The 23167-nt window shown below is 39.6% G+C and overlaps 2 protein-coding genes across 2 annotated transcripts; both read left to right on the forward strand.

The window, feature by feature from the left end:
• Positions 1–2118: 2118 nt before the first annotated feature.
• Positions 2119–6263, forward strand: med4 (mediator complex subunit 4). The gene is made up of 7 exons (XM_084023160.1): positions 2119–2259; positions 2438–2504; positions 3221–3391; positions 3939–3996; positions 4089–4175; positions 4254–4385; positions 5168–6263. The coding sequence occupies exons 1-7, from the start codon at positions 2183–2185 to the stop codon at positions 5338–5340; spliced, it is 765 nt and encodes a 254-aa protein (XP_083879286.1). The 5' UTR covers positions 2119–2182; the 3' UTR covers positions 5341–6263.
• Positions 6264–7419: 1156 nt separating this feature from the next.
• Positions 7420–22643, forward strand: sucla2 (succinate-CoA ligase ADP-forming subunit beta). Its single transcript, XM_084023755.1, has 11 exons — positions 7420–7542; positions 10224–10407; positions 11416–11515; positions 12051–12213; positions 14317–14445; positions 16150–16288; positions 16874–17035; positions 17734–17876; positions 18017–18137; positions 19489–19577; positions 20246–22643. The coding sequence occupies exons 1-11, from the start codon at positions 7459–7461 to the stop codon at positions 20318–20320; spliced, it is 1389 nt and encodes a 462-aa protein (XP_083879881.1). The 5' UTR covers positions 7420–7458; the 3' UTR covers positions 20321–22643.
• Positions 22644–23167: the final 524 nt, after the last annotated feature.

Consider the following 23167-nt stretch of genomic DNA (forward strand, 5'->3'; position numbering starts at 1 on the left):
TTACTTGTAAATGATATATAACGTCAACAGAAATGAAGGGCCTAAAGGAGTTTCTACATTTTACTTGCAGTTTGCTTGAGGGGTAGGGTGTCCTCCATTAAGTTTTCAGGCTTGTAGCTTGTTTATTTGGGAGATTAAATAAATACCTGGTCATTGACCTTCTTGCTGGAAATAAGATGAGAACATGGAAGAAAAAAATGAAATTTAATATAATCAAATCTGAAGTCCAGGCATCCATAGACAAGTATCTCCTACACTACAATGTTGTTTTGCATTGTATTTTATGCACAGGTTATTATTCCGTTGGCCTAAATCAGAAAATGTGTGACAATTCTTTATGGCCTTTATTTTTGTTTTTTGAGCTATTATTTTGAAGTCAAACACACTCAGATTCCGGAAACCTATCGGGAACTTGATCTGTTCACGCCCATCGTACACGCAGCTGCTCAGGCGAACATCAACAAAACTCAACGGACAACCGGCAATGGTTGCCAGATCTCGCCTGTTTAAGTCAATCAGTCAACGTTCAAGTAAAGCAGTCTATTTGAAGGATCGAAAGTAAAAGTAGGCCTGGTTGTTCTGTTGAAAAAATGGCTCATGTGACTTTTATAATATTATAGACTGTGTCACATTACTCGTTTGTCACTGAGGTGGAGGTAGTTTGAACGACGTACTTTCACATACAACAGTATTTCTCTCAAAGATGTAAAAAGTGGAGTGTAAATGGAAATACTCAAATGGAAGCATCTTGACCAATCTTATGAATGGGCTATTTAACACTAAATGTATAAAAATGTGACTGCAGCAGATTCCCAACATGTGTCTTTGTATATTTGTGCATTATATTTTATTATTTAGCCTACATTACTGTATGATGAAGTAATTAAGTAAGTAATTAAAGTAATTAAAATGTACTCTATTTCCATATATATATATATATATATATATATATATATATATATATATATATATATATATATATATATATATATATCACTAGGATTCTCCCCCAGGAGAAGCATACAAAATTATGTTGAACAAGAGTTACTGTAATGTAAACTTTTAGACACATTGAAGCTGCATGCTTAGAACAAGCCCTGATTATGTAAATGTGTCTTAAAGTTATACCATATCTAATTCCTCTCTCCATTAGATAAGCTGCAGGTCTAAAGAATGTCATTTAATTACACCAATTACTGATTGGTTAAATCAGAGTGATTTTGCTCTGATTACACCAATTACTGTACTGTAGATTGGTTCAATCAGAGTGATTTTATCAGTCATTTTTCTGTCATAAAGTAGGCAGTAGATTAAACCAAGACTGAATTTAAAGGTCACAGTGAAATCTGATAACATGAACTTTACCCAAAATGACTGTACTTTGTATGTATATATTCTTTATTTATTCCAGCAAAATGAGGAAACAGTGTCTGTAAATAAACAAAGAAAAAGACAAATAGGCCTTACAGAAATGCTTTTTTCTAAAATATATTCTTTCCACAGACTAGATGCTATAATCCTTAAACTATATGTATACCCTTTCATCAGTATGATAAAAATAATACTGAATATCTGAATATAGACAAAATATATGTTTGCATTTGAAGCGACCGAAAGCGGTAATAAAAAGTGAAACTCATTGACCTTTGACTGTTGGGACCAAGTTTGAACCAAAAGCTGGGCAACTGAGCCCACTGGGGGAAAATTATGTTTAGCTAGGCTAAACACAGTTAGCTCTGCTAAAGGAGATCACAAGCTGTTCAACAAGGGACAACAGGATTCAATATGCTTATAATTACCACATTTTCTAAATATTTGGGATATTTTCTTCATGTGAGGAGACAATATATCAATGTATGTGAGTGTGTATCTACTGGATTTAAACTGTAATAAAGCTGACGGACTGATAATGATATGAACTATCTATAAGTAACCAACAAAGTGACACCTTAGACACACACATTTTCATGTTTATGATAAATCTATATCTAATCTTTGATCTCTATACAGTCTCCCATATGTGTGTGTTTAAGCATTAATAGTATGGGCAAAGAAAGGAATATGTTAAGTGAAATGGTCATTCTCTCCTCTTTCCAGGCGAGGCGCAGTTCATCTGTACGAACCTATTTTCACTATTGGGCCGACGTCACTTCCGGTCTTGCGCAGAAGCTACTTGCCAATCATGGCGGCGGCGGTGGTAGAGAAATCAACGAAAGAGCGGCTGCTGTCTGTGTTGGATGACTTGGAGGTTTTATCCCGGTAAAGTTAAACGTCTTACAGCCGTTACCTAGTGTCGCCTCTGTAATGTTTATAACGGTGTTGTTGTTTCATGTGTTGACCCTCTCTTAGGCCGGCCGGAGCCTGTGAAGCGGCAGCAGCGGCATTCTTAGCTAACATTAGCCGTTATTTGAATCTTCGCTGTGTGTTTTTGTTTTAGGGAGTTGATAGAGATGTTGGCTCTGTCCAGGAATCAGAAGCTGCCCCAGCCAGGCGAGGACACACAGGTAACACGACACACAGTGGTTCCCGAGTGAGTTATATATTGAAATATATTGGTCCATTCATAACAATGACCAGTGGTGGCGGAAGTATTCAGATAATGTATCTATTACATACTCCGCTACAAGTTCAAAAGAATCCGTTGAAAATGCTACTTGAGCTAAGTAAAAGTATGTTACCAAATAAAGGTATGTACGTATAATCAGGAAAAAGGTCCCCTCAACTGCGACTGTTAATACTGTGATGATATGTGGGATTGTTATTACTAAGTATTCATTTTAAAAGCAGGTTTTTACTGTTATAAGTTCGTTGGTTGAGGGGGAGCTAATTATTTAAACATTGACTTTTCATCATGGATTAATCTGTTGATTATTTTTTCCATTATCGATTGATGGTTTGATTTGTAAAGTAACTAAAGCTGTCAGACTGATCAAATATGTACGTAAAGTAGTAGTAATGTAGTTTGGTTACATAAATTAAATGTATTTCTTTCTCTACAAACATACAAGTAAACATAATAAAATGCACAGTTGAAACAACTGAATGGATTTCTGGTTCAGAATGAGTTATGTGATCAAAACTCTTCTATTGTAGCTTCATTTGGAGGTGACTTTTAAATAGGGGGAGGGGATCAGAGGGAGTATTTTTTACAAAGCCACAGTGAGACTGGGATTATTCATTCATATAAAACCTATAAACATTGTTTGTGTGTGGCCCTCAGATCCTGGAGCTGCTGGTGCAGAGGGACAGGGAGTTTCAGGAGCTGATGGAGGTTGCTCAGCAGCAGGGGAAGGTGCACCAGGAGATGCAGCTGCTGGAGAAAGAGGTGGAGAAGCGAGACAGTGACATCCAGCAGCTCCAGAAACAGCTGAAGGAGGCTGAACACATCCTGGTGGGTGGCGCAGCATGTCCCCCCCCATCCAGACTGGTGTATAAAATAAGATTATGGATATGCTGATTAATTCAATTAGAATGCTACTTTTTTCCTCACTAGCGTGATATAAGTAATTTGTGTTTTATTGGTGGCATGAACATCGTTGGTTGCAAATAGTGTTTAGAAGCCAACATTTCTGACAAAAAGCAGACCAGAAGAACTTCCTACACCGTCTTCTTTACATATGGTTTCATTCAAGACTAGAGAACCTTAAGATAAGACTGACTTCAAAGTGATCATATTCAAATTTCAGTTTGTCTGACTAGAAGACCCTCAAAATATGTTCTTATATTCATTTTTAGAAACTCATTGATTGAGCTTGGGCCTATTGAACATTAAGATGCACTCTGGTCTATACTGTTGGACTGGTTTTATTTGGCCAATGTTGTAATTTTAAAGACAAATTATAGAAATTATGGTCTAATTGTTAATAATTAAACAAGTTGACTAAAATCTTTGCCGGTTCTTCTGTTGATCTAAATGTAGTCCATTTTCTTTTTTAAAGGCCACTGCTGTTTACCAGGCGAAAGAGAAGCTCAAATCCATTGACAAAGCCAGGAAAGGTGAGCCAACACGTGTCCAACACCTTCTGATGAATGCTGAGTTGGTTGACTCTGATTTTGTGTCTGATGGCTTGTTGACTTGTTGTTTACAGGAAGCATCTCCTCAGAAGAAATCATCAAGTATGCTCACAGAATCAGTGCCAGTAATGCTGTGTGCGCGCCACTCAACTGGGTACCAGGTAGGACCTGCAGAGTCCTGTTCCTCCTGCTCATGTTCTCTCGTTTTACTTCACTGTTAACGCACATCTTGGTCTTAGGTGATCCCCGCAGACCATACCCTACTGACCTGGAAATGCGCAGCGGGATGCTGGGTCACATGGCCAACCTGCCCACCAATGGCGTGAATGGACATCTGCCAGGTGATGCTCTGGCTGCTGGGAGGTTGCCAGGTAAGTCTATCCATATGTTACAGTGTTAATGCCTCTGCGCTGGCGATAGTCTTTGCTAGTCTTGCTGCATTGTTTCTCAGGGTCTGTCCATCCCAATCTCGTGAACGCGATATCTCAGTAACACATGTTCACTTGGACAGTCGGAGGTCTGACCTCACAAAACATGTTTTGGCCATTACTCAAGATTTCATATGCTAGGTTGGACAATTTCACACAAGTGTCATAATAGGACACCATGGTGAAGTAATGACATTTTGGATGGACATGGATTTAAACTGCAACATGACTGGTTGGCAGAGGCATACAACCATGAAGCAGAAATTCTAGTTTATGGCTAGGCCATGTCTGTTTGTTTATACTGTGTAATTATGCAAATGTTACTCCACTTACTCTGCACTCTTTTAGTAAATGGCACAAACCTACATGGGAGTCTTTTTCTTTCCCCTTTTACGTCAGTTAATTATATATATATATATATATATATATATATATATATATAATTTTTTTTTTTTTTTTTTCAGTTTTCTTGTTATTTTCTCTGGTGGAGGATTTGATTTTGGCCAAAACAATATGGTGTAAAAAAAAAAAAAAGAGTCCTACTGCATCTATTGTTTTCATTCACCAGGACATATTTATTGTTTTGTTGAGTGTTTGCATTTAAAGTCTAAAAAGAACACTTTTGGTTTTCTGGCAACGCAGCAAGAGTGCACAGAGGCTACGCAGGGTTGTCAATGTCCAACGTAAACAGATTTTAACTTCCGTCTCTCCTCTTGTTGTCTCAGATGTTTTGACACCTCACTACCCATGGCAATCTTCAGACGTCTCAGTGGGCATGCTGCCTCCTCACCACGGCAACGACTTCGGCCTAGAGCCTCCGGGTCACAACAAGGAGAACGAAGATGACGTGGAAGCAATGTCGACTGATTCCTCCAGCAGCAGCAGTGATTCTGACTGAAAGACAGAGACGTGTGTGTGTATGTGTGTGTGTATGTGTGTGTGAGATGTGTGTGTGAGATGTGTGTGTGATGTGTGTGTGATGTGTGTTGCGCTTGTGCGTGCATGTGTGCGTGGTCACCACTGAGCAAAAACACACCTGATCAAATAGGACAACTTTGGCTTAGCCATGCATGTGGCACACACAGAAGGACAAAATTAAACTTGTTATTTTAAAGGACCATTCTGTTACTTTTCCCTGACATCTCTGGAGTAATTGAAAAGCTCATTGAAAGAGATTTAAAGGTGAATAGAGATGCTTCACTGTCATACTATGTAGAAGCATTATGTGGTAATTATCTATTGCACATCGTTAACCAAAGTGTTAATAACGACTTCAGCCTCATTTTCGGTGACTCTTATCTGACTGTCAAGTATTGTTCTGAAGAAGTGCATCAAAGTTTTTTAGCCATTTCAGTAATTTAATTTTAAGGAATAGGTCCACATTTTGGGAAATAAGCATGTTGACTTTCTTGCCGATGGACAGGAGAACATCGATACCACTCTAACTATTCTTTTAACAGCCTGCATTTGCACCAGTTTGAGAATTTAAGTTCAAACAAAGAGTGGCTGATGCACAAATAACAAGAACTTAAACAAAATCAACAAAGATGAACTCCTATTCTATACTTCCACATTGGGACAGTTAATTATACTAATATCCTTCTAGAGAATGCTGAAGGTTTATGAGAAACCAAACCCAAAATTAGATGTTTTGCTTGCTCTTTGGTGACCCCTGTTGGAATCAGTGCGTGACTAGTTTGTTTTCAGTTGTAGCATGTATGTTCCACATGTAGTGTTGAAAGTTAAATAACAATAGGGACTAATGCTGTTAATTTACCTCTGTGTAAATAAGCTTGTACATACTCAGCATTGTAAATAAATACTTTTTTGAGTAGAAAATGTGTATGTCTGTGGCTATGGGGTTGCGTTGGTTGGCTGTTAAGAAAACCCTAATGGCGTCACATAGATCACTTAACATCCATTATACATGTACAGCAGCATGTCAATAACATGAGAAAAGCAGCCTATTTCTGTCGGAGATCATGTAACACATCCCTTCACAAAACTTCTGTCAATTCCACTGTATTTAAATGAGCGCTGCAGGTCAAAGTGTTTGGTTTTTACTCACACTGGTAATTGCTAAGTCCAGCTTTCTCTGGCCTCAATGAGATGTGCACAACTGGCATATGTTTTTAAACAAGATGGTGGATCTTATATGATTTAAAAACAGCTGAAAAGACTTTCTGGGAAATGTTTTCTGCTCTTTCATAGATTATTTTACCAATTAGACTTTTTTTTTTAGACATAAGTTACTTTAGAGATTACATTTGTTTTTCTCAATCACATCCCCTTAAATGGAAAATATAATGTGAATGTTTGTGATGAAGTGAAGGATGAAGAATTCATCCTTTATTGGTTGCGAACATTCAGATTCAGAGTAAAGACACAAATGTAGGCTACATGTTAATGAAAAGCCCTGAAAGCCATAAAAAAAACAATAACGCCTATTCTGCATCTACAAATATATAAATTCAGTCAGTTAATTTAGATTAATACTACAATAATTATATTTATTACACAGTTACGATGGTGTTTATTTAGGTGAAAGACGATATTTACAATGTGTCAAGGCCACCACACTGCTGCTTTCAAGCACTCACAGTAAAATCACAGTATCACGAATCGCGATTGAGAATTTTGGAAGAGGAGGAAGGAAGAGCAAACACATGCTAACTTTTGAAGTATGGTATTATTGTATTTCGAAATAACGTGACATAACGAATTCGTTGCGATGTTATTAAGACGAGAGCAGAGAGGACATGCTCATGAGGCACACAGCAGATATTATTGTACATTATGTGTTTGATTTGCCAAAAACAAATACAAAATCTGTCTGGAAACTTTCTGGAAAAAATGTCTTTAGCAGTTCATTAGCCTGGATTTTCCACTAATGTTTTCTGGGCTTCAATTTGAAAGGATTAAATAATTTCCGACGGTGTTTGAAGGTGGCACTGGGGAAGCGGACCATTGCAGTTCACCACGCATGCGCGTTAACTAGTCCGCACAAGAGGGAGACATGGCGACGTCCCTGATCTGTGGCCGTTTGACGGCTAGCCTGAGAAATTCAGGGGCCAGAAGCACTATCAGCTCTGCTTCCAAGGTGAGTGTGTGTGCGTATTTAAGACAAGGTCCCCGGTTTCTGGAGCAGATATCTGTGACAACGCTGTATCCTCATTAAAGACGACAGTTTACCCAAGAACTGACAGGGTCAAATCTGACATTAGCACATCTTCAGTTGGCTACCCTGCTAACTAGCCCGGAGCTAGCGTGCGCGCGGTCGGCTGTCACAGTAAAGTGACCCAGCAAAAAACCTCAGCTCGCACACATAATCTGTGTTTTATCTGTGTGTTTTGAACGTTGTATATGGAGGTGAATGTGCGAAGTGAACGCGGAGCTTTTGCCCGGTGACCTCCACCCGCACACTGGAGGAGAAACCGCTGAGTTGTGCGCCGTCGCATCTGCCCCTCTGCGTCTGACTGTGGAGAGTTAGCTGGACAAATCCGTTCAACCCCAGTGAGCACAAACGAGAGCTTCACTGCAGAGAAAGGCTGTCAACACACAGCAGAAATAACAGGCACATACTCAACAGACAGGACGTGCGGCTGGGCAGTGGTGGTATCAAGTACAAGCGAGTGGCTGGAAAACACAAATGTGTTGCTGTTAGACTCAAGTGTTGTCACGCTCACGCAAGTCGCAAACATCTCCTTAGCTGCCTAACCCAGGGGACGTGTGTTACATCTGACTTGAGGCTTAAAGTGGCCATTCTGGTTGACTGAAGGTCATTCAGAAAGTATTCACAACACTTACCCCAGACCTGTGTCCCGACACAAGGCTGTCTCTAAGCTCTGCACTCAGCTCCTTCCACTTCATGGCTTATTTTTGTTAGCTGTCAGACCTTCTTTCTGGTCAAGTCCAATCAAGTAAATTGACCACTGATAGAGTCCAGTCAATGTGTGGAAACGTTTCAAAGATGACCACAAGGAATGGGACATATCTGAGCTCAATTTCAAGTGTAATTTGAAAGGAAATATTTACAACCCTGTGGTTGCTTTGTCTTGATGGGTAATTGCTTGTTAATTGATTTTAGCATAAGGCTGCAACAGAACACTGTGGAAAGGGAAATACGTTCAGAATGCACTGTTCTGGATGTAAAACAAAATGTATGGGATTTGGATTATTATTATTAATAATATGTGTTATTGTTTCAATTTGTGTTTTACCAAATTGAAATTTGTATGTGTAAACATTACAAATGTGTCCCAGTTTATTTCCAGATGCAGTGCAAGGTAGCTATAAAAGAAGCCAGGCATAATTTCATCCTTTTTAAATATTCCTTTTTGCAGTGCAGCTGTTGTCTAGCAATGCAATTTAAAAGGGTCTATAGCTGGTGATGGCAACCGGAAGCGGAGGAACAAAAAAGGAAATGTAACCCCCTCATTCCCCCATCTGCCACCTTTCCAGTTTAGACCTGACAAGAATGTCACTGCATAGCTGGCTCCCTAATAACCCAACGATAGATGGCAGAGTAGGCTACATATAAATAAACAAACACATTGAACAACATAGCTTATTTGTAACAATGGCATAGAAACATTAATCAGTTATCTAGTAACAACATTTCACTTACTTTTCAAACTTCTTCCAATACTTTCCCAGTCAACATAGTCCGCCGGTCTACCAGCAAAAACAGTCCTCCGCAAAGCCGGACAAATAATATAGACGGACCACTGCTCTCTTCCATTGTAGTGTTTTCATTCGTGTTGTGACTTTTGCATTTGTGTCGTGACTTTTGCATTTGTGTTGTGACTTTGCATTTGTGTTGTGGCATTTGTATTGTTGTTGAGCCGTCTGGGCCACAGTATTTATGCCATGATCACCCCCGTCAGTTCAGACCAGCATTACTGACTTTTCTAGTTTTCCCCGATTTTGGTATTTTCCTCCAGCTGACGCAGTTAGTTGAGCAACAGTTTAACACGCAGTCTTGGTTTCATATCCTTAATAGAGTTTCCACTGTTGCATGTGTTTTCCAGGTGACTGCAAACAAAGTTTTTTTGTTTGTTTTCTGTTCACTGTAATTTTAAAAGTTATAATTCTTAATATCTTCATGAAAGCAAACGTTTTTGATTAGGAATGCACCAATATTGGAAATCGGGCTGATACTGACTCTAATAGCTGGCTCAGGTATCTGTGACAGTGGGGCCGATCTATTTAATTCACTTAAAATACTATAGACATGATATACATATCCTATATAACTTAATCTTAAAATTAAAAAGATTTATTATTTTTATAATAACTAACAGTTGTGTAAATGTATTTATGTGTTACATTTTGTTTTCCAAATTTAGGAAAGCAATGTCAAATCAAGGTTAATGTTGCCTTTAAACACATCCACACATTCAGCTTATTAATTAAACACTGGTGTTGGATCGGTACTCTGTATCTGTCGTTACCTGAGGCCCAGGTATTTTATCGGCATCAACAATGAAAAAATATGATTGGTGCACCCCTAGTTTTGACATATTTGTGGTTGGCATTTCCTCAGCATGCAACAGGAAATTAATTAATTTACATTCGATAATCATCTCTCTATAAAGTACATGTAGTTTGTGATGGAGTCTGCCACTCCTGCGCAGGATTCAAATTGCCCTCACATGAGGGATGGACAGGAAATGATGCTGAATGTAATCCAGATACACTAGCTAATCTTCTGGTTCTATTTCTGATAAGTAGCTGCTCAGTGAATGTGACTGACGGAACATTTTCCTTCTGTTGGTCCAGGTTCTCAGTGGTTCTTCGGGTCTGTTCGGAGGCCATGTGTCCCAGGTGCAGCTGCAGCAGCAGAGGAACCTCTCTCTACATGAATACATGAGCATCGGGCTGCTGAAGGAGGCTGGTATCTCTGTGCCAGCCGGCATGGTGGCCAGCTCCTCTGACGAGGCCTACTCTGTGGCCAAGCAGATCGGTAAACTGCTTTCAGCCTTGAAAGATGTGCCAATAATCTAATAATAATGGCATCAGACAGAATTATCTTGACAGATGATCAAAGAAGATTTTCAACAGGAATGTGTCCACTTTGCTTTTCTCCAAGCATCATTTATTTAGCTGGTCGTTTCACTAGCAGCCATACAAAAACTTTTTTAAATTAGACAAGATAATAAATCTGACCAGGCATTTGATGCCAACTTCCGGTACTTGACTGGCTTTCACAAACGCGATTCTGTAGCTACGACATGAGACCAAGTTCTCGTTCTTATTGGTAAACCCAGAGTGTGCCTTTTTTGACATGTCATGACCTTTGTGTGAGGGGGTTTAAAATAGCTGGGAAATATGGGGTCGGACACACACTCAGTCTAAACATAGCTCCCTGCTGCTTCAGTGGTATCAGTTGACAAACAGCTTGCATAATTGCAGGATAGTAAGATGCAGCACCAATAACTGTCCTCAGCTTTGCAGAGCTTGATATAGTGGGTTGCACCTCATTGTTTATCTGTCTGGCAAGCAACTTACTGTTCTGGTTCACTCTCACGGCTCTCATAGCATCGTTCCAGAGAAAGAGTTTAATAAAACCACTGTACACCATCTGCTCAGCAGCAAATGGCAGACAGACACAATTAGAGACGAGCTGATGAACATAGGGATGCATTTAGCAACTAAAGAGGCAGATGTTTCCCTGAGGTGGTTTTTAAGTTAACTGTCTAACATCTAACCAGTGTTTTCAAACAATAAATCATCATTTCTGCTTCAAACTGACTATCATCAGGACTTTGTTTGTCTGGTTAAATGGAACTAGATACAACTCATAAATATAAAGGCACTTTTCTCTCATTAAGGTTATCTTAATCTAAATACTGTAACATTTTAAAGATTTGTCTTGCATTAATGAAAATGATTTAAAAAATTATTATTTTGTCACTATCACAGTTAATTTGACTGTTTTATTGATGGACTGATGTGTGTGGATTTGTGACAGGTTCAAAGGACCTGGTTGTCAAAGCTCAGGTGCTGGCTGGTGGCAGAGGAAAGGGGACATTCGAGGGTGGACTGAAGGGAGGAGTAAGGATCGTCTACTCGTAAGTAAATCAGCTTCCGCTATAAAACACAAATCCAATGCTAACAAACATATATAATCCAAATACGATCTGCTGCACTGAAAACGAAAGGCGGGATGGCCAATGTTCGGAGGGTCGGCGGTTTGATCACCGCCCTTGTCACTGTGTCATGGTCGTTGTGTCCTTGGGCAAGACACTTCCCCCAGCTTGCCTCGTGTGAATGTGTATGACTGCTGTATATTTGAGGTGGTGGTCAGAGGTGCTGAATGGCAGCCACGCTTCCATCAGTCTGCCCCAGGGCAGCTGTGGCTACTATCGTAGTTTACCACCACCAGTATGACTGAATGAATGGAACCTGGAACCCTGTCAGAGCGCTTTGGGTCTCTTGAAAAAAGCGCCATACAAATCCAATCCATTATTACCAGAAGCTCTCTAAAAGTCACTGTCACTGTGTTTATATGATATAATTAGATTTTACTTATGAGATGTGATAAGGAGACTGCATACTTGGTGTCTCTTCTGACAACCATTATTTTCATACTTCTTTACTCTCCAGGCCAGAGGAGGCCCGTGACATTTCGTCCCAGATGATTGGTCGAAAGCTGTACACCAAGCAGACTGGGGAGGCTGGTCGTATCTGCAACCAGGTGTTCATCTGCGAGCGCAGGTACCCACGCAGAGAGTACTACTTCGCCATCACCATGGAGAGGTCCTACCAGGTGAGGGAATGCACTTGCACACAGACACAATTATTAAGATAGTGATTGTGTTCATGGTGGAGTTGAACCTTTGCGAACCAAGTTTCTGGTGGTAGAGATTGTTGAGCGTGAAAACAAATGTAAGGTAGTTAAAGAAAGACTCAAAGTAACACTGAAAACCTTCTATTCACTGCAATATTCTGTATGAATGAATGTAAATGCGGCAATTGCTCATGTGGTTGCATATTGAGTAATGAGACATGGTGCAATAGTTACCTGAATTGTAATTCAACCTTGGTTATGTGTGTAGGGCACTCTTGCTCTCTATTACAGAGTAAATGAAATAATGACTTAACTATACATACAAACCGGAGATTAATGTGTTGAATTGCTTGAGTAGTTCATGTTTTGACGAAAGTGGTAGTTTTTGCTGTACCTAAAGCCCCAGTTTGAATGTTGTTGCTCAAGTTGCTCTATTAGTGGACACAAATATACACAAGGCAGAAAAAATAAAGGCATAAGTGAGAGTATGTAAAAAAAAAAAAAAAACTAAACAATCATCCATTGGATATTATTTGCGTGTTGTGCTGAATTGCAGCAATAGATGGCAGCAGAGTACTGAAGATAATGATGCCACTGTTTTACTGCACAGGCTGCAATGGTCTCAGGGCACTTGTATGTATGTATCCAGTGGATCCTGCCAAAGTGTGCTCATTGAGCTAAATGCGGAATGTGACAAGACAGGCTTTAAAGGTGATTTAGAAACCTGCATCCTCTTTCTAGCGATCAGCATTTTACATTGAAATAGTGTTTTAGAGAAAGTAAAAATTTGACATTGCCTTGTTAAACAAGACAAAATCCTCTCACTAGGCACAGATCACACGCTGTGCTTCTTCATTACCAGATTTTCCATCTGACCTCTGGATTTTCCTGCTGCTTTCAGTCAGCCCACCTCCCAAAGCTTAACATTAAGGGTGCAGGACTAGTAAGTGAAGGAATTAGGAGAAACCCATACCAAACATACTGCAAGAAAACAAAGGAAGAAAGAAGATTGTAAAGCCACTTATTGATTACCTGGTCAGAAAACTGGAAAAATATCAATAGTACAGCTGAGGAAAAGTCTGAGTGGTAAGATAAGTGGATAGATACTAAATGAGGTGAAAAATGGAGCTGGAAAAAGGAACTGGTTTAGTTTCCCTTTTTGTTCTTAGGTTAGTGGAGATATATTTTATATATATCCAATGATCATTATCATACATTTCACATGTCATAACTAACTATGATAGTCATCAGAGATGATCATTTTACAGAGTAAAGACTAAAACTCTTCTCAGGTGGGAGTCTGTGGAACAAACCTTTCATTAAATATGGGGTGTTTGATCTAATGTGGCTCCAGATAGACGTGGATACTTCTAGTAACCACTGATGAAGTGGTTTGTACACAGTCCGGCCACAACTTTCAGTTCACTTTTATCCACAACCTCAACGTGCAGAAGTAGTGTGATGGTAAAGGGCCAAGATGCAGCATTCGTCTGTCTTGAAATGTAAATTTCTGCATGTACAGTAGATTATCCTTCATATCTTATTAACAATGAACTGGAGTGGAGAAAAAAAAACTAATTTGGATTTATTATATTTATTTTGAGCCAGTGTTGCTTGTCCACTCTCCTACTAGAGACTTGAAAGATTAATTTAGTCAATTGATTGGCAGGCATTTTTATTATTGATTAATTGATTTAATTACTGTTCAGTACCTTTTTAAATAGAGGATTTAAATAAAGGATTTGCTGCGTTTCTTTATGTTATTTGATGGTAAATTAAATATATTTCGCTGTGTATTCAGATACAAGAAGGCATTTGAAGACATCATTTTCATCATTGGAAATAGCTTTACAAAGTAGAAATTATCAGGCAGCAGCAGGGGGCGGTGACACAGAAATACTTACATCCTCTGAGATCCAATCTGTAGGCTACTTGTAGTATTTCCACGTTTGTGTAGTTTCAAATTTTATATATAGGTGGAAGTGTGTCTGGGTTTGGTGGTATTGTATTTTGTAATTTGTTCTTTTTATGCCACATTCTAACTGAAATAGTGCAGAAACTCACTCTCTCTTGTGTCCACAGGGCCCCGTGTTGATTGGCAGCTCGCAGGGCGGCGTGAACATTGAAGATGTCGCTGCTGAAAATCCAGATGCCATTGTGAAGGAGCCCATTGACATTGTGGAGGGCATAAAGAAGGAGCAGGCTGTCAAGGTACAATTAATATTAAATGGAACAAGTTCCAAACACACTGGAGACATTCCAACTGTGTGGTTGAAAATCGAAAGAGAAAGAAGCAATGGTGTTTGTGTCCGTGGGAGACGATGTCCAACTCACAAGAGGCAGTTTGCTCATATGTGTTTTATATATTTATAAAGATGACAGGTTTGTCTGAACACTTGAGCCTTTCTTCACAGAATCAATCATGGTATTTGGACAACTTTCAGTTTGATACTAAGTCTGTCTGAATCAACAAGTTGTGACGTACATGTGAGATGCAGAAAACGTGACGTGAGACTGTCCTTTAGCCTCGATTAGCTCATAGTTTTGGTTTTATGGCACATATAACCGTTGTAGAAATGGAGTCAAAAACTATTAAATAATATACACTTAATAATAATAAAAGTAATACACATTTGTCTTTTCTGGTGTCTTTTCAAGTGACTTTCAGAAGCTGATTTTAGGGTTTATTGTTACACATTTTTGTTTTTTTCCCTCTGAATTTGATTGTAAATGTACTTGTTTCTCTACTCTCTCTTGATCCTCCTTTCCTTAGTCCATTTCCTTCTCATCTCTCTCCGTCTGCTCTTTGAGTTTTATTTTGTGTCATATCTCTGAATTCTGTGCTTTGGGCTCTGGATATTGTTGGTCGTCATAGTGAGAGCAGAGACTCGATATATTTGACAGAGAAGAGAGGTGCTGATTGCGGAGCTCTCCAAGTAGATGGAGGTCCATTGATGTTCCTTCAATCCTTTTTCTTCATTTTTGCCCACTGAGACCACGTTTGTTAAACTGCACCACAATCATAACAAATCTGCAGGTTTTCTATGTTTACACATATGCAAACGAAGCTGACGTTGATAAATATTTTTTTAAATATTGGAGGTGGACATCTTTTAAATCAGAAACTCCTTTTTATCATAGTGGTATCTATTTAAATGTACTGTATTTCCAGCATGATTATGCTACGTTTCAATGATAATATGCATAAATCAACTCCAGGCTGGTATGAAATTATTATTGTGGGCAAAGATATCACCTCAATGTTGTTTATAATCATTTTTCTGGATTGCAGTTCACATAACCTGCTCACAAATGACTAATCTTATCTTTCCCCCCCTGAATTTTCTGAACTCAAAAGGACACAGAAATGTTACACCTTAATATGTATTTAATCTCAACTAAGATTGTGTGGCACATCACATATGCAGACATTTCTTCGTAGCATTTACATTAATGAATGGCAGCACTCAACAGAAGTTTTATTCGCTCAGCTGGATTAAAAAACAACAACATACATCCTTTTACAAATGTTAACATTTCACTTTCAGAAGCATTGAGTTTATTATTTTGTTTAGTCTGGAAAGCTTGGATATAAAATATTGATACTGTGTGTCACCCTGAATTACATGAAAATGCACTGAGAAATGATGCACACAGGAGCCGTCTGCCGTACTGTATTTATTTGATGTGATGGCATTTTAATGGAATGGTGTTTACTATCCAGTTTGTGTACGGATTAAACAAATCAGATACATCATGTTAATCACTGAGCTTTAGAGGTGCTTTTTGTTACCTTGTGGGCAGAGCTAGGCTAGATGTTTCCCCACTGTTTCAAGTCTTCATGCTAAGCTCACTGGCTGGGAAAGTGCGAACATGACACTGGTGTTAATAATAAAATGTTTTGTGTTACTGCAGGTAGCTCAGAAGATGGGCTTCCCACCGCTGCTGGTGGACGAGGCGGCAGAGAACATGATGAAATTATACAATCTGTTCATCAAGTACGACGCCTCCATGCTTGAAATCAACCCCATGGTGGAGGACGCCTCTGGCATCGGTACGCACACACGCACGTACACACACACACACACACACACACACACACACACACACACACACACACACACACACACAGACACACACACACACACAAAATAAACCTGAAAACAGTCCAAAACAAATTGACTATTTTTACTCGAGAGCTGGAACAATTAATGTTTAATTGATTAGATTATCGACGGGATTAATCAGCAACAAGCTGGATATTCAGTTTATTCTTTTTTTAAAAGAGAAATGCCCTAAATGTTCTGGTTCCACCTTGTCACTTTTTACATCTATGATAATTAACTGAATATCTGTGAGGCCGCCGGCTGCAATTGAACCAGGGTCGTCGCAGTGACCTGAAATTAGCCTGAAATTTGTGTTAATGTACCAATCTAAGAACCCATCGGCTATTGCTCTTATGAAGATTCAGCATATTTTGAGACTTAATTTCTGCCAATGCGTTCCACCTCTATTGATCTCTCTCTATGCAATTGAAATCAATCGGATCCGCACAAAGCATCACGCGCAGATGTCTTTGACATCATTAAAAGTCGATTGTCTGCTAATGCCAAAATCTCTCGTGTCCGTTTGTCACCAGTGATGTGCATGGACGCCAAGATCAACTTTGACTCCAACGCAGAGTACCGCCAGAAAATGGTGTTTGACATGCAGGACTGGACCCAGGAAGACCCCCGGGACCGGCAGGCCGCCAAGGCCGACCTCAACTACATCGGCTTGGATGGAACCATCGGCTGTCTGGGTCAGTGCACCTTGTTTCTTCAACGCTTTTTTTCATTCAAAAACATTTTCTTAAGCTGAATATGTATACGTTTTTTCAAGTGAGTGTCATGTCCTCAAACTCTCTTCACCCTCTGAACACAAAGCAGTTTTGTGGGCTTTTTCTCACATTTTACTCACTCGGTAACACAGCTGAAATCCCATAAATAATAGAAAGGAAAAAAAAAAAACACAAATTGATATTATTTGGTAATTTATTTTTGCAATAATTGGAAAAAATTCAATCTGCATATCCAACATTTTTCGAAGACTTGGCACTATTGGGAAAATAATGTGTTAAACCTGCATATTGAACCATTTACATTTTTACAACCTCTAACTTTGTGTAAATAACTCAAATCCACTTGGTTATCTTTAAAGTCCCGCTGTGTTAAATGAGCAAAAGTTATAGCTGGTGTTACACTGCAGGGTTTTATAACAGAAGATGATCATGGAAAGAGACAAGTGTGAAGCCTCTGAAGCACTGAACTGCATACGTTTCCAAAATGTACAATCAAAATAATAATAAGATGAGTTAAATTTCAGTCACATTCTCCTGTTTCTACATCTGTTATTTTGATCTTTCAAATACATATAGAATCAGCTGCTACTAGCTTGTAGTGCAGACAGGGGATTTCAAGTTTCATATTTTACTGTTCCTGTTATTTACTGTTTTTCCAGTCAACGGAGCGGGTCTGGCTATGGCTACCATGGACATCATCAAGCTCCACGGTGGTACGCCAGCCAACTTCCTGGATGTAGGAGGAGGAGCCACAGCGCATCAGGTGACAGAGGCCTTCAAACTCATCACCTCTGACAGGAAGGTAAGAACATCCCTGCTGCTGATCCTATGTTAAATGCTTTCTCTAATGTTACCATTATGTCTGTCGCCGAGCCATTATTTATTATAGCATAGCTTCTCGTTTGTGAATGCTATTACTAATGTTGTGGTGGTGTCGCTCAGGTTCAGGCCATTCTGGTCAACATCTTCGGAGGCATCATGAGGTGTGACGTCATTGCCCAGGGCATCATCATGGCTGTATTAGACCTGAACCTCAAGATCCCCATTGTAGTGCGGTTACAAGGTAGAACCCACAAACACGCACACACACGCTCTTATATATCTGTCACATTCAATGAATAGTAAGTCTATAACGATTTGTCCACACTATCATGGAAACATTGTGTAAAAGAGTATCACAATCTCCTGATTTTAAAAGACTAAAACAAACAAGAAAGTGTTGCCCTGATTAAGATAGTTTTACATTTCTGTCTCGGCTAACTCAAAAAAAGAAAAAATCCTTGATTGGGTCATTCCTCATACAAGTGGAAGGTGAAATCGTATGACATTCAAATGATGATTAAACACTGATAACCCCATTAGCAGCAAGTCGCTGACTCAGCCGTCACCATGTTTAGAGCTGTGTGAAAGCACTAGAAATTCTCTCAATCTCTAAATTAGCGTCTTTTAACCCAAATGTCTGTGTTAGGCTTCCACGAGATGACAATTTCCTGAAAATGGATTTAATCACAATTAAACTGCAACTTTGTTATGTTCTCAACCGACCTCAGCCATTAGCCTCTTTACACTCCAGTAAACTAAACACACCCACTGAGAGACCTCCCCACCTCCAGTCGGATGGGTTTAACAGGCAGCAGCTGGCAGCTCAGAGGGAGAACGTCTGTTTGATGCCTCCTGCTTCAGAGTCTGGCTCCTGGAAACATGCAGCGAACGACCAACAAGACTGATTATTATTATGTATTTATATATGTTGCCAATCAAAAAGCTTTCAAAAATGACCATGACCTGCATTTTTACTCAATATCGTCGAGGGCAACTGTTGATCAGAACGGTTATTAGTCCTTTTTGTCTTTACATGATCTTCATACGACTTTATAAAGACAGAAGTGAATCCTTGGCTCACATCTTTAGTCAATCAACAGTGCAAGAAGTTGAAATTCTCCAGCACACAGATATGGTTGTACTCTTGTATTGGAAACCTAAACAGAGCTGACATTTCTCGGTTTTCCTCAGGGTGACGCTTTTCTATTCCTGTTTTTCTATTTTGGGATCAAACACAGTGTCACTGCTAACTGGTGCCGCTGAATTTCTGAGCTATAATGTTGGCCACCCATTTTAAAACGTGTCTTTAGATCATCCTGCCTGATGTCTCAGTTTGGAATGAAACTCGGACAGTGAGTGCATCAACAGATACTCAGATACACTTTATTGGTCTTTCCTGGCAGTTTTCATACATTAATTTTTTTTTCAAGAGGGCTCGTTTAAGTTGCCCACAAGGAAATCACCCTCCATGACTATCCACAGTCAAACTGAAGTGTTAGGAAATTATGTGGTTGCTTATTTTTACTCTGCGAGGATATTATACAGTTTTCAAAAATCACAGTTGATAAAATCTTGATTTTTTTTTTATAAAGGTACCAGAGTGGATGATGCCAAAGCTCTGATTGCTGCTAGTCCACTGAAAATCCTGGCCTGTGACGACTTGGACGAGGCCGCCAAAATGGTAAAAAAAAAAACACACACACACACATTCACGCACACATTCACACACACACACACACACACATTCACACACACACACACACACACACACACGCACTGCTGGTGCTAGTGATGTTATGTTTTCGGGTTGTCCATCCATTTCTCCACTTTTGCTCAAGGATGAATTCATTATAATTTGGTGGTGATAAGTCTCTGTGACCTCACAAAACTTTTTTGACCATAACTCAAGAATTGACATGCTGATTATGGCAATTTCATAAAAATGTCTTTATTAGATAAAATGATGAGGTGATGACAATGTGGACAGACATGGATGTAAACGGTTTTGACTGGTTGGTGGAGGTATACGACCATGAGCCAGTACGTCTAACTGGTGACATGTGTTGGTACAGGTGTCTTTGTTCACAAGCATTAAGAACTACATCTGTTTGTTTTAGGCGTCTCATTGAGCCTTTGTTTGTTTTCTGCTGGTCCAAACTAGCTTAACAGTTGATAAAATCCCATGTTTTGTGTGTCTGTCATTTGAAGTGGATATGATTTGTAGTATAAGCGCCAAACCATGCAGGTGTGTTCCCTTCCACACAAGGACCTTCTGAACAACATGAACTGATCTAATAGGAGAATATGATTTGTTCTACTTGACTTGACTCTCACTGTCTCTGCTCACAGGTTGTAAAGCTTTCTGAAATCGTCTCACTGGCTAAGGAAGCTCAAGTGGACATCACCTTCCAGCTGCCCATCTAAGAAAAGAAACCGTGACCTTTGACCTCCATGACCTCCTCATCCCAAACACTTCCTCTGTCACACCCACAGCCGCTCACCACTCCACCCCTGCAAACAGACAGCAAGACGAGCCTCTCAGCACCTGAGAGGAGACACGTAGTTTTCTCTTTCTCACTCTGTGGCATGATGGCATGACTCTGTACAGGTGTGCGACAGGTAGACCACTACAGGTTTCACTTTCAGAGAGAACAGCCCCTTTTTTAGTCGCAGTGGGATCTCCCTTCCCTTTCTCAACCCTTCGTCTTCCTCCATGTTTCAGCAAAACTAAAAATCAAAGTTGCACAAAAAGTTCCACTTTAAACTCCTTCACACACGATGAAAAACATTTGTTTACTTCAGTGCTTGCTGGGAAATGTTGCTTTGCGCTGAAGCTTTTCCTGTGTGAGGAAGCTGCTTTCACTGATATTATTTAATGTTTTCAGTACGGTTAAAATGAATAGTTGTAAGAAAGCGGCTGTTACATCAAATGGGTGCAAAAGGATGACTGGAAAGGCATCAGGAGAAACATTTAACCCCATTACTTTCATGAACGCACATAGTTTTGCATGAGTGCCTTTTCATTGTGTTGTTCCCACGTAGGAATGTAACAGAATAAAGAACACATTTGTTCCCTCTGTGCAGAACATTGAAATATTTCATCACACATTTCGATTCTGAAAGCACTAAAATGACTGAGCTGAGCCTCAAGTCAAATACAAAGAACAACACTGCAGCATTGATTTGATAAGTTTTCAGAAACAGAACTTTCTTCAGGATCCGCAGCGTTATTTGTTTACCTCATAGTGTTCGTCAGCCCGTCTTTACTGGGCATACATTTCTTGCAAAAGGCATTGTGTTCATATTTAAATCTATTACTTAATTCAGGCTCCTTTTCAAACATCTGGAGCAATTTGATGGTAGCTCACCAAAAACCGTATCTCATTTAGTGTTATCTACACATGCAGATAATTTAGGATTAATTTGTCAAGGTTTTGAGATATGAGAATGGATTTTAGTTTATTAATTGAAAAATTTGATTCGTAGACTTCACTTTCAATGTTTTTATGCTGAAAACAAATCCAAAACTATCTGCTTGGAGGTAAGCAAAGATAGGAATTAAATTTGGAAGTGTTAAAACGGTTGCTTTACTGCATGTGCTATTCTTTGCTTAGTAAAGACAAACCAGTACAAACAAGCTCCCAGCGCGACGTCACTGATGCTTAAAGACTGCAACGTAAGCATGACTCACACTACTTACCCTCGGCTTTGAACGGGTCACATTTGTCTAGAATATTAGTTGTGACACCTGTGGACTCGGTGCGTTGATCGATGCAGAGACCTGTGGCGAGCGCGGATAAATGGTCCTGAAGTTTCCGCTCCCGTCTCATGCCGTGGTGAAGCTTCTTGTGCAGTCATGTTGAACCGAGGTGATGCATCTCAGATTTTTTTAATTAGTTAAATGAATTATTCAGTGTTCTTGTGATGGATCTCAACTTTCCCTGAGAAAGGCCCAGAGGGAGGAACCAAAAGTTGAGTCAAGCAGACGTTAAATCATTTCCCGCGTTCATTATGAGTCTCGCTCTGTTAAATAAGGAAAAGGACCATCATCTCTCTTTCTTCCCCGATGATCATTTGTAAACGTTGAGCGCGACTCATAAAATTGGGAAAGGTCAGTTGACCTTGTCTTGCTAAAGCGAGCATGCTTTATTATTTTAGTGAATCAGGGCGGTCTGGATTTCTGAGAGTGCAGGCTGATGTTCATGAGTCACTTTCCATATTCATGAGTCGTTCTACATTGGAAGCCTCAACCAGATGAAATCTTCTAACAGTCTTGACTGCAGTTTTATCAGCATATAAGGGGCAGCCATTGTTGAAGTCTCGTAGAAAAAAACTACTGCAGCACAAATGTTTGGAATGGAATGTTACAATAACTGCTGACTGTGTATTTATGTTTTCCTAATGTATCCCCTTTATTGAAGACTTGCTTCAGGGTTGAACAGGGACATCTGCAATGGCTTCCGCTGTACGTTCAGTCTGCCATCATGCCACACAGAGGTAGCCATTCTAGTTCTTTCTGTATCTAATGTCAGACATTTGGGCAGGCTGTGACCTCTGACACAAACGGTAAAATGATTGTAGTGGTTTCTTTCCCCCCCTCCTCCAGCGCTCCAACATTATGAGTTGTACGTCGTTTATTATATCTTGTAAATAACCAAACTGATGTTCTCTCTCTGTAAGATATTTATGCTCCTGGCAAGGAGTAGAACAAAGAAAGGAAAAAATAAATACAGAGAACACCAACATTTCTGAGGTCCGTCTTCTTTTAATTTCCTGTGTAGGTTTTGTATTGACGAAGGCATCCATCCATCCATCCATCCATCCATCCATCCATCCACTGACTCGTACAATACATCATAAATACGGTTCACCACAATAGAGGGATGACATTTTTTAGACCAACCCTGAAGTTGGCATCGGTGGTGTCCTCGGCAAAAGGCTAATGCCTTTGGGTTATTGTAGAAAATTAGGAATCATAAACAAATATACACTCGGCAGCTCTGTTGTACAACTTTAAAATTAAGCTCTGAGACCAAAATGCATCTTCCAAAAGGAAGTTAACATTGTGGAGACATCAGAGCCACCAATTAATTGCCAAAGGTTGCCAAGATTAGATGAGCTATTTATTTCCAAAAACCTTGGACAGCATAGGCATTGTTTTGAAAACGTACCACACATTTGTTGTTTTACGAAAGTTATGCTTCAGACTATTTTGACCAGTAACGTGCTGGTTGCCTGGCAACTGTTCAAAGCAGTATCTCTTTTTTAAAA

The sequence above is a fragment of the Eutrigla gurnardus genome, assembly GCF_963514095.1.
Source record: "Eutrigla gurnardus genome assembly, chromosome: 12".
Classification (NCBI taxonomy): Eukaryota; Metazoa; Chordata; class Actinopteri; order Perciformes; family Triglidae; genus Eutrigla; species Eutrigla gurnardus.

Excerpts from the sequence above, each read along its gene's own strand:
- med4 (XM_084023160.1), top strand. The coding sequence starts at position 2,183 with ATGGCGGCGGCGGTGGTAGAGAAATCAACGAAAGAGCGGCTGCTGTCT. Across the intron at positions 3,997-4,088 it reads CATTGACAAAGCCAGGAAAG|GAAGCATCTCCTCAGAAGAA; the intron begins GTGAGCCAACAC and ends TGTTGTTTACAG. Across the intron at positions 4,386-5,167 it reads GGCTGCTGGGAGGTTGCCAG|ATGTTTTGACACCTCACTAC; the intron begins GTAAGTCTATCC and ends TTGTTGTCTCAG.
- sucla2 (XM_084023755.1), top strand. The coding sequence starts at position 7,459 with ATGGCGACGTCCCTGATCTGTGGCCGTTTGACGGCTAGCCTGAGAAAT. Across the intron at positions 10,408-11,415 it reads CTCTGTGGCCAAGCAGATCG|GTTCAAAGGACCTGGTTGTC; the intron begins GTAAACTGCTTT and ends GATTTGTGACAG. Across the intron at positions 18,138-19,488 it reads CATTGTAGTGCGGTTACAAG|GTACCAGAGTGGATGATGCC; the intron begins GTAGAACCCACA and ends TTTTTTATAAAG.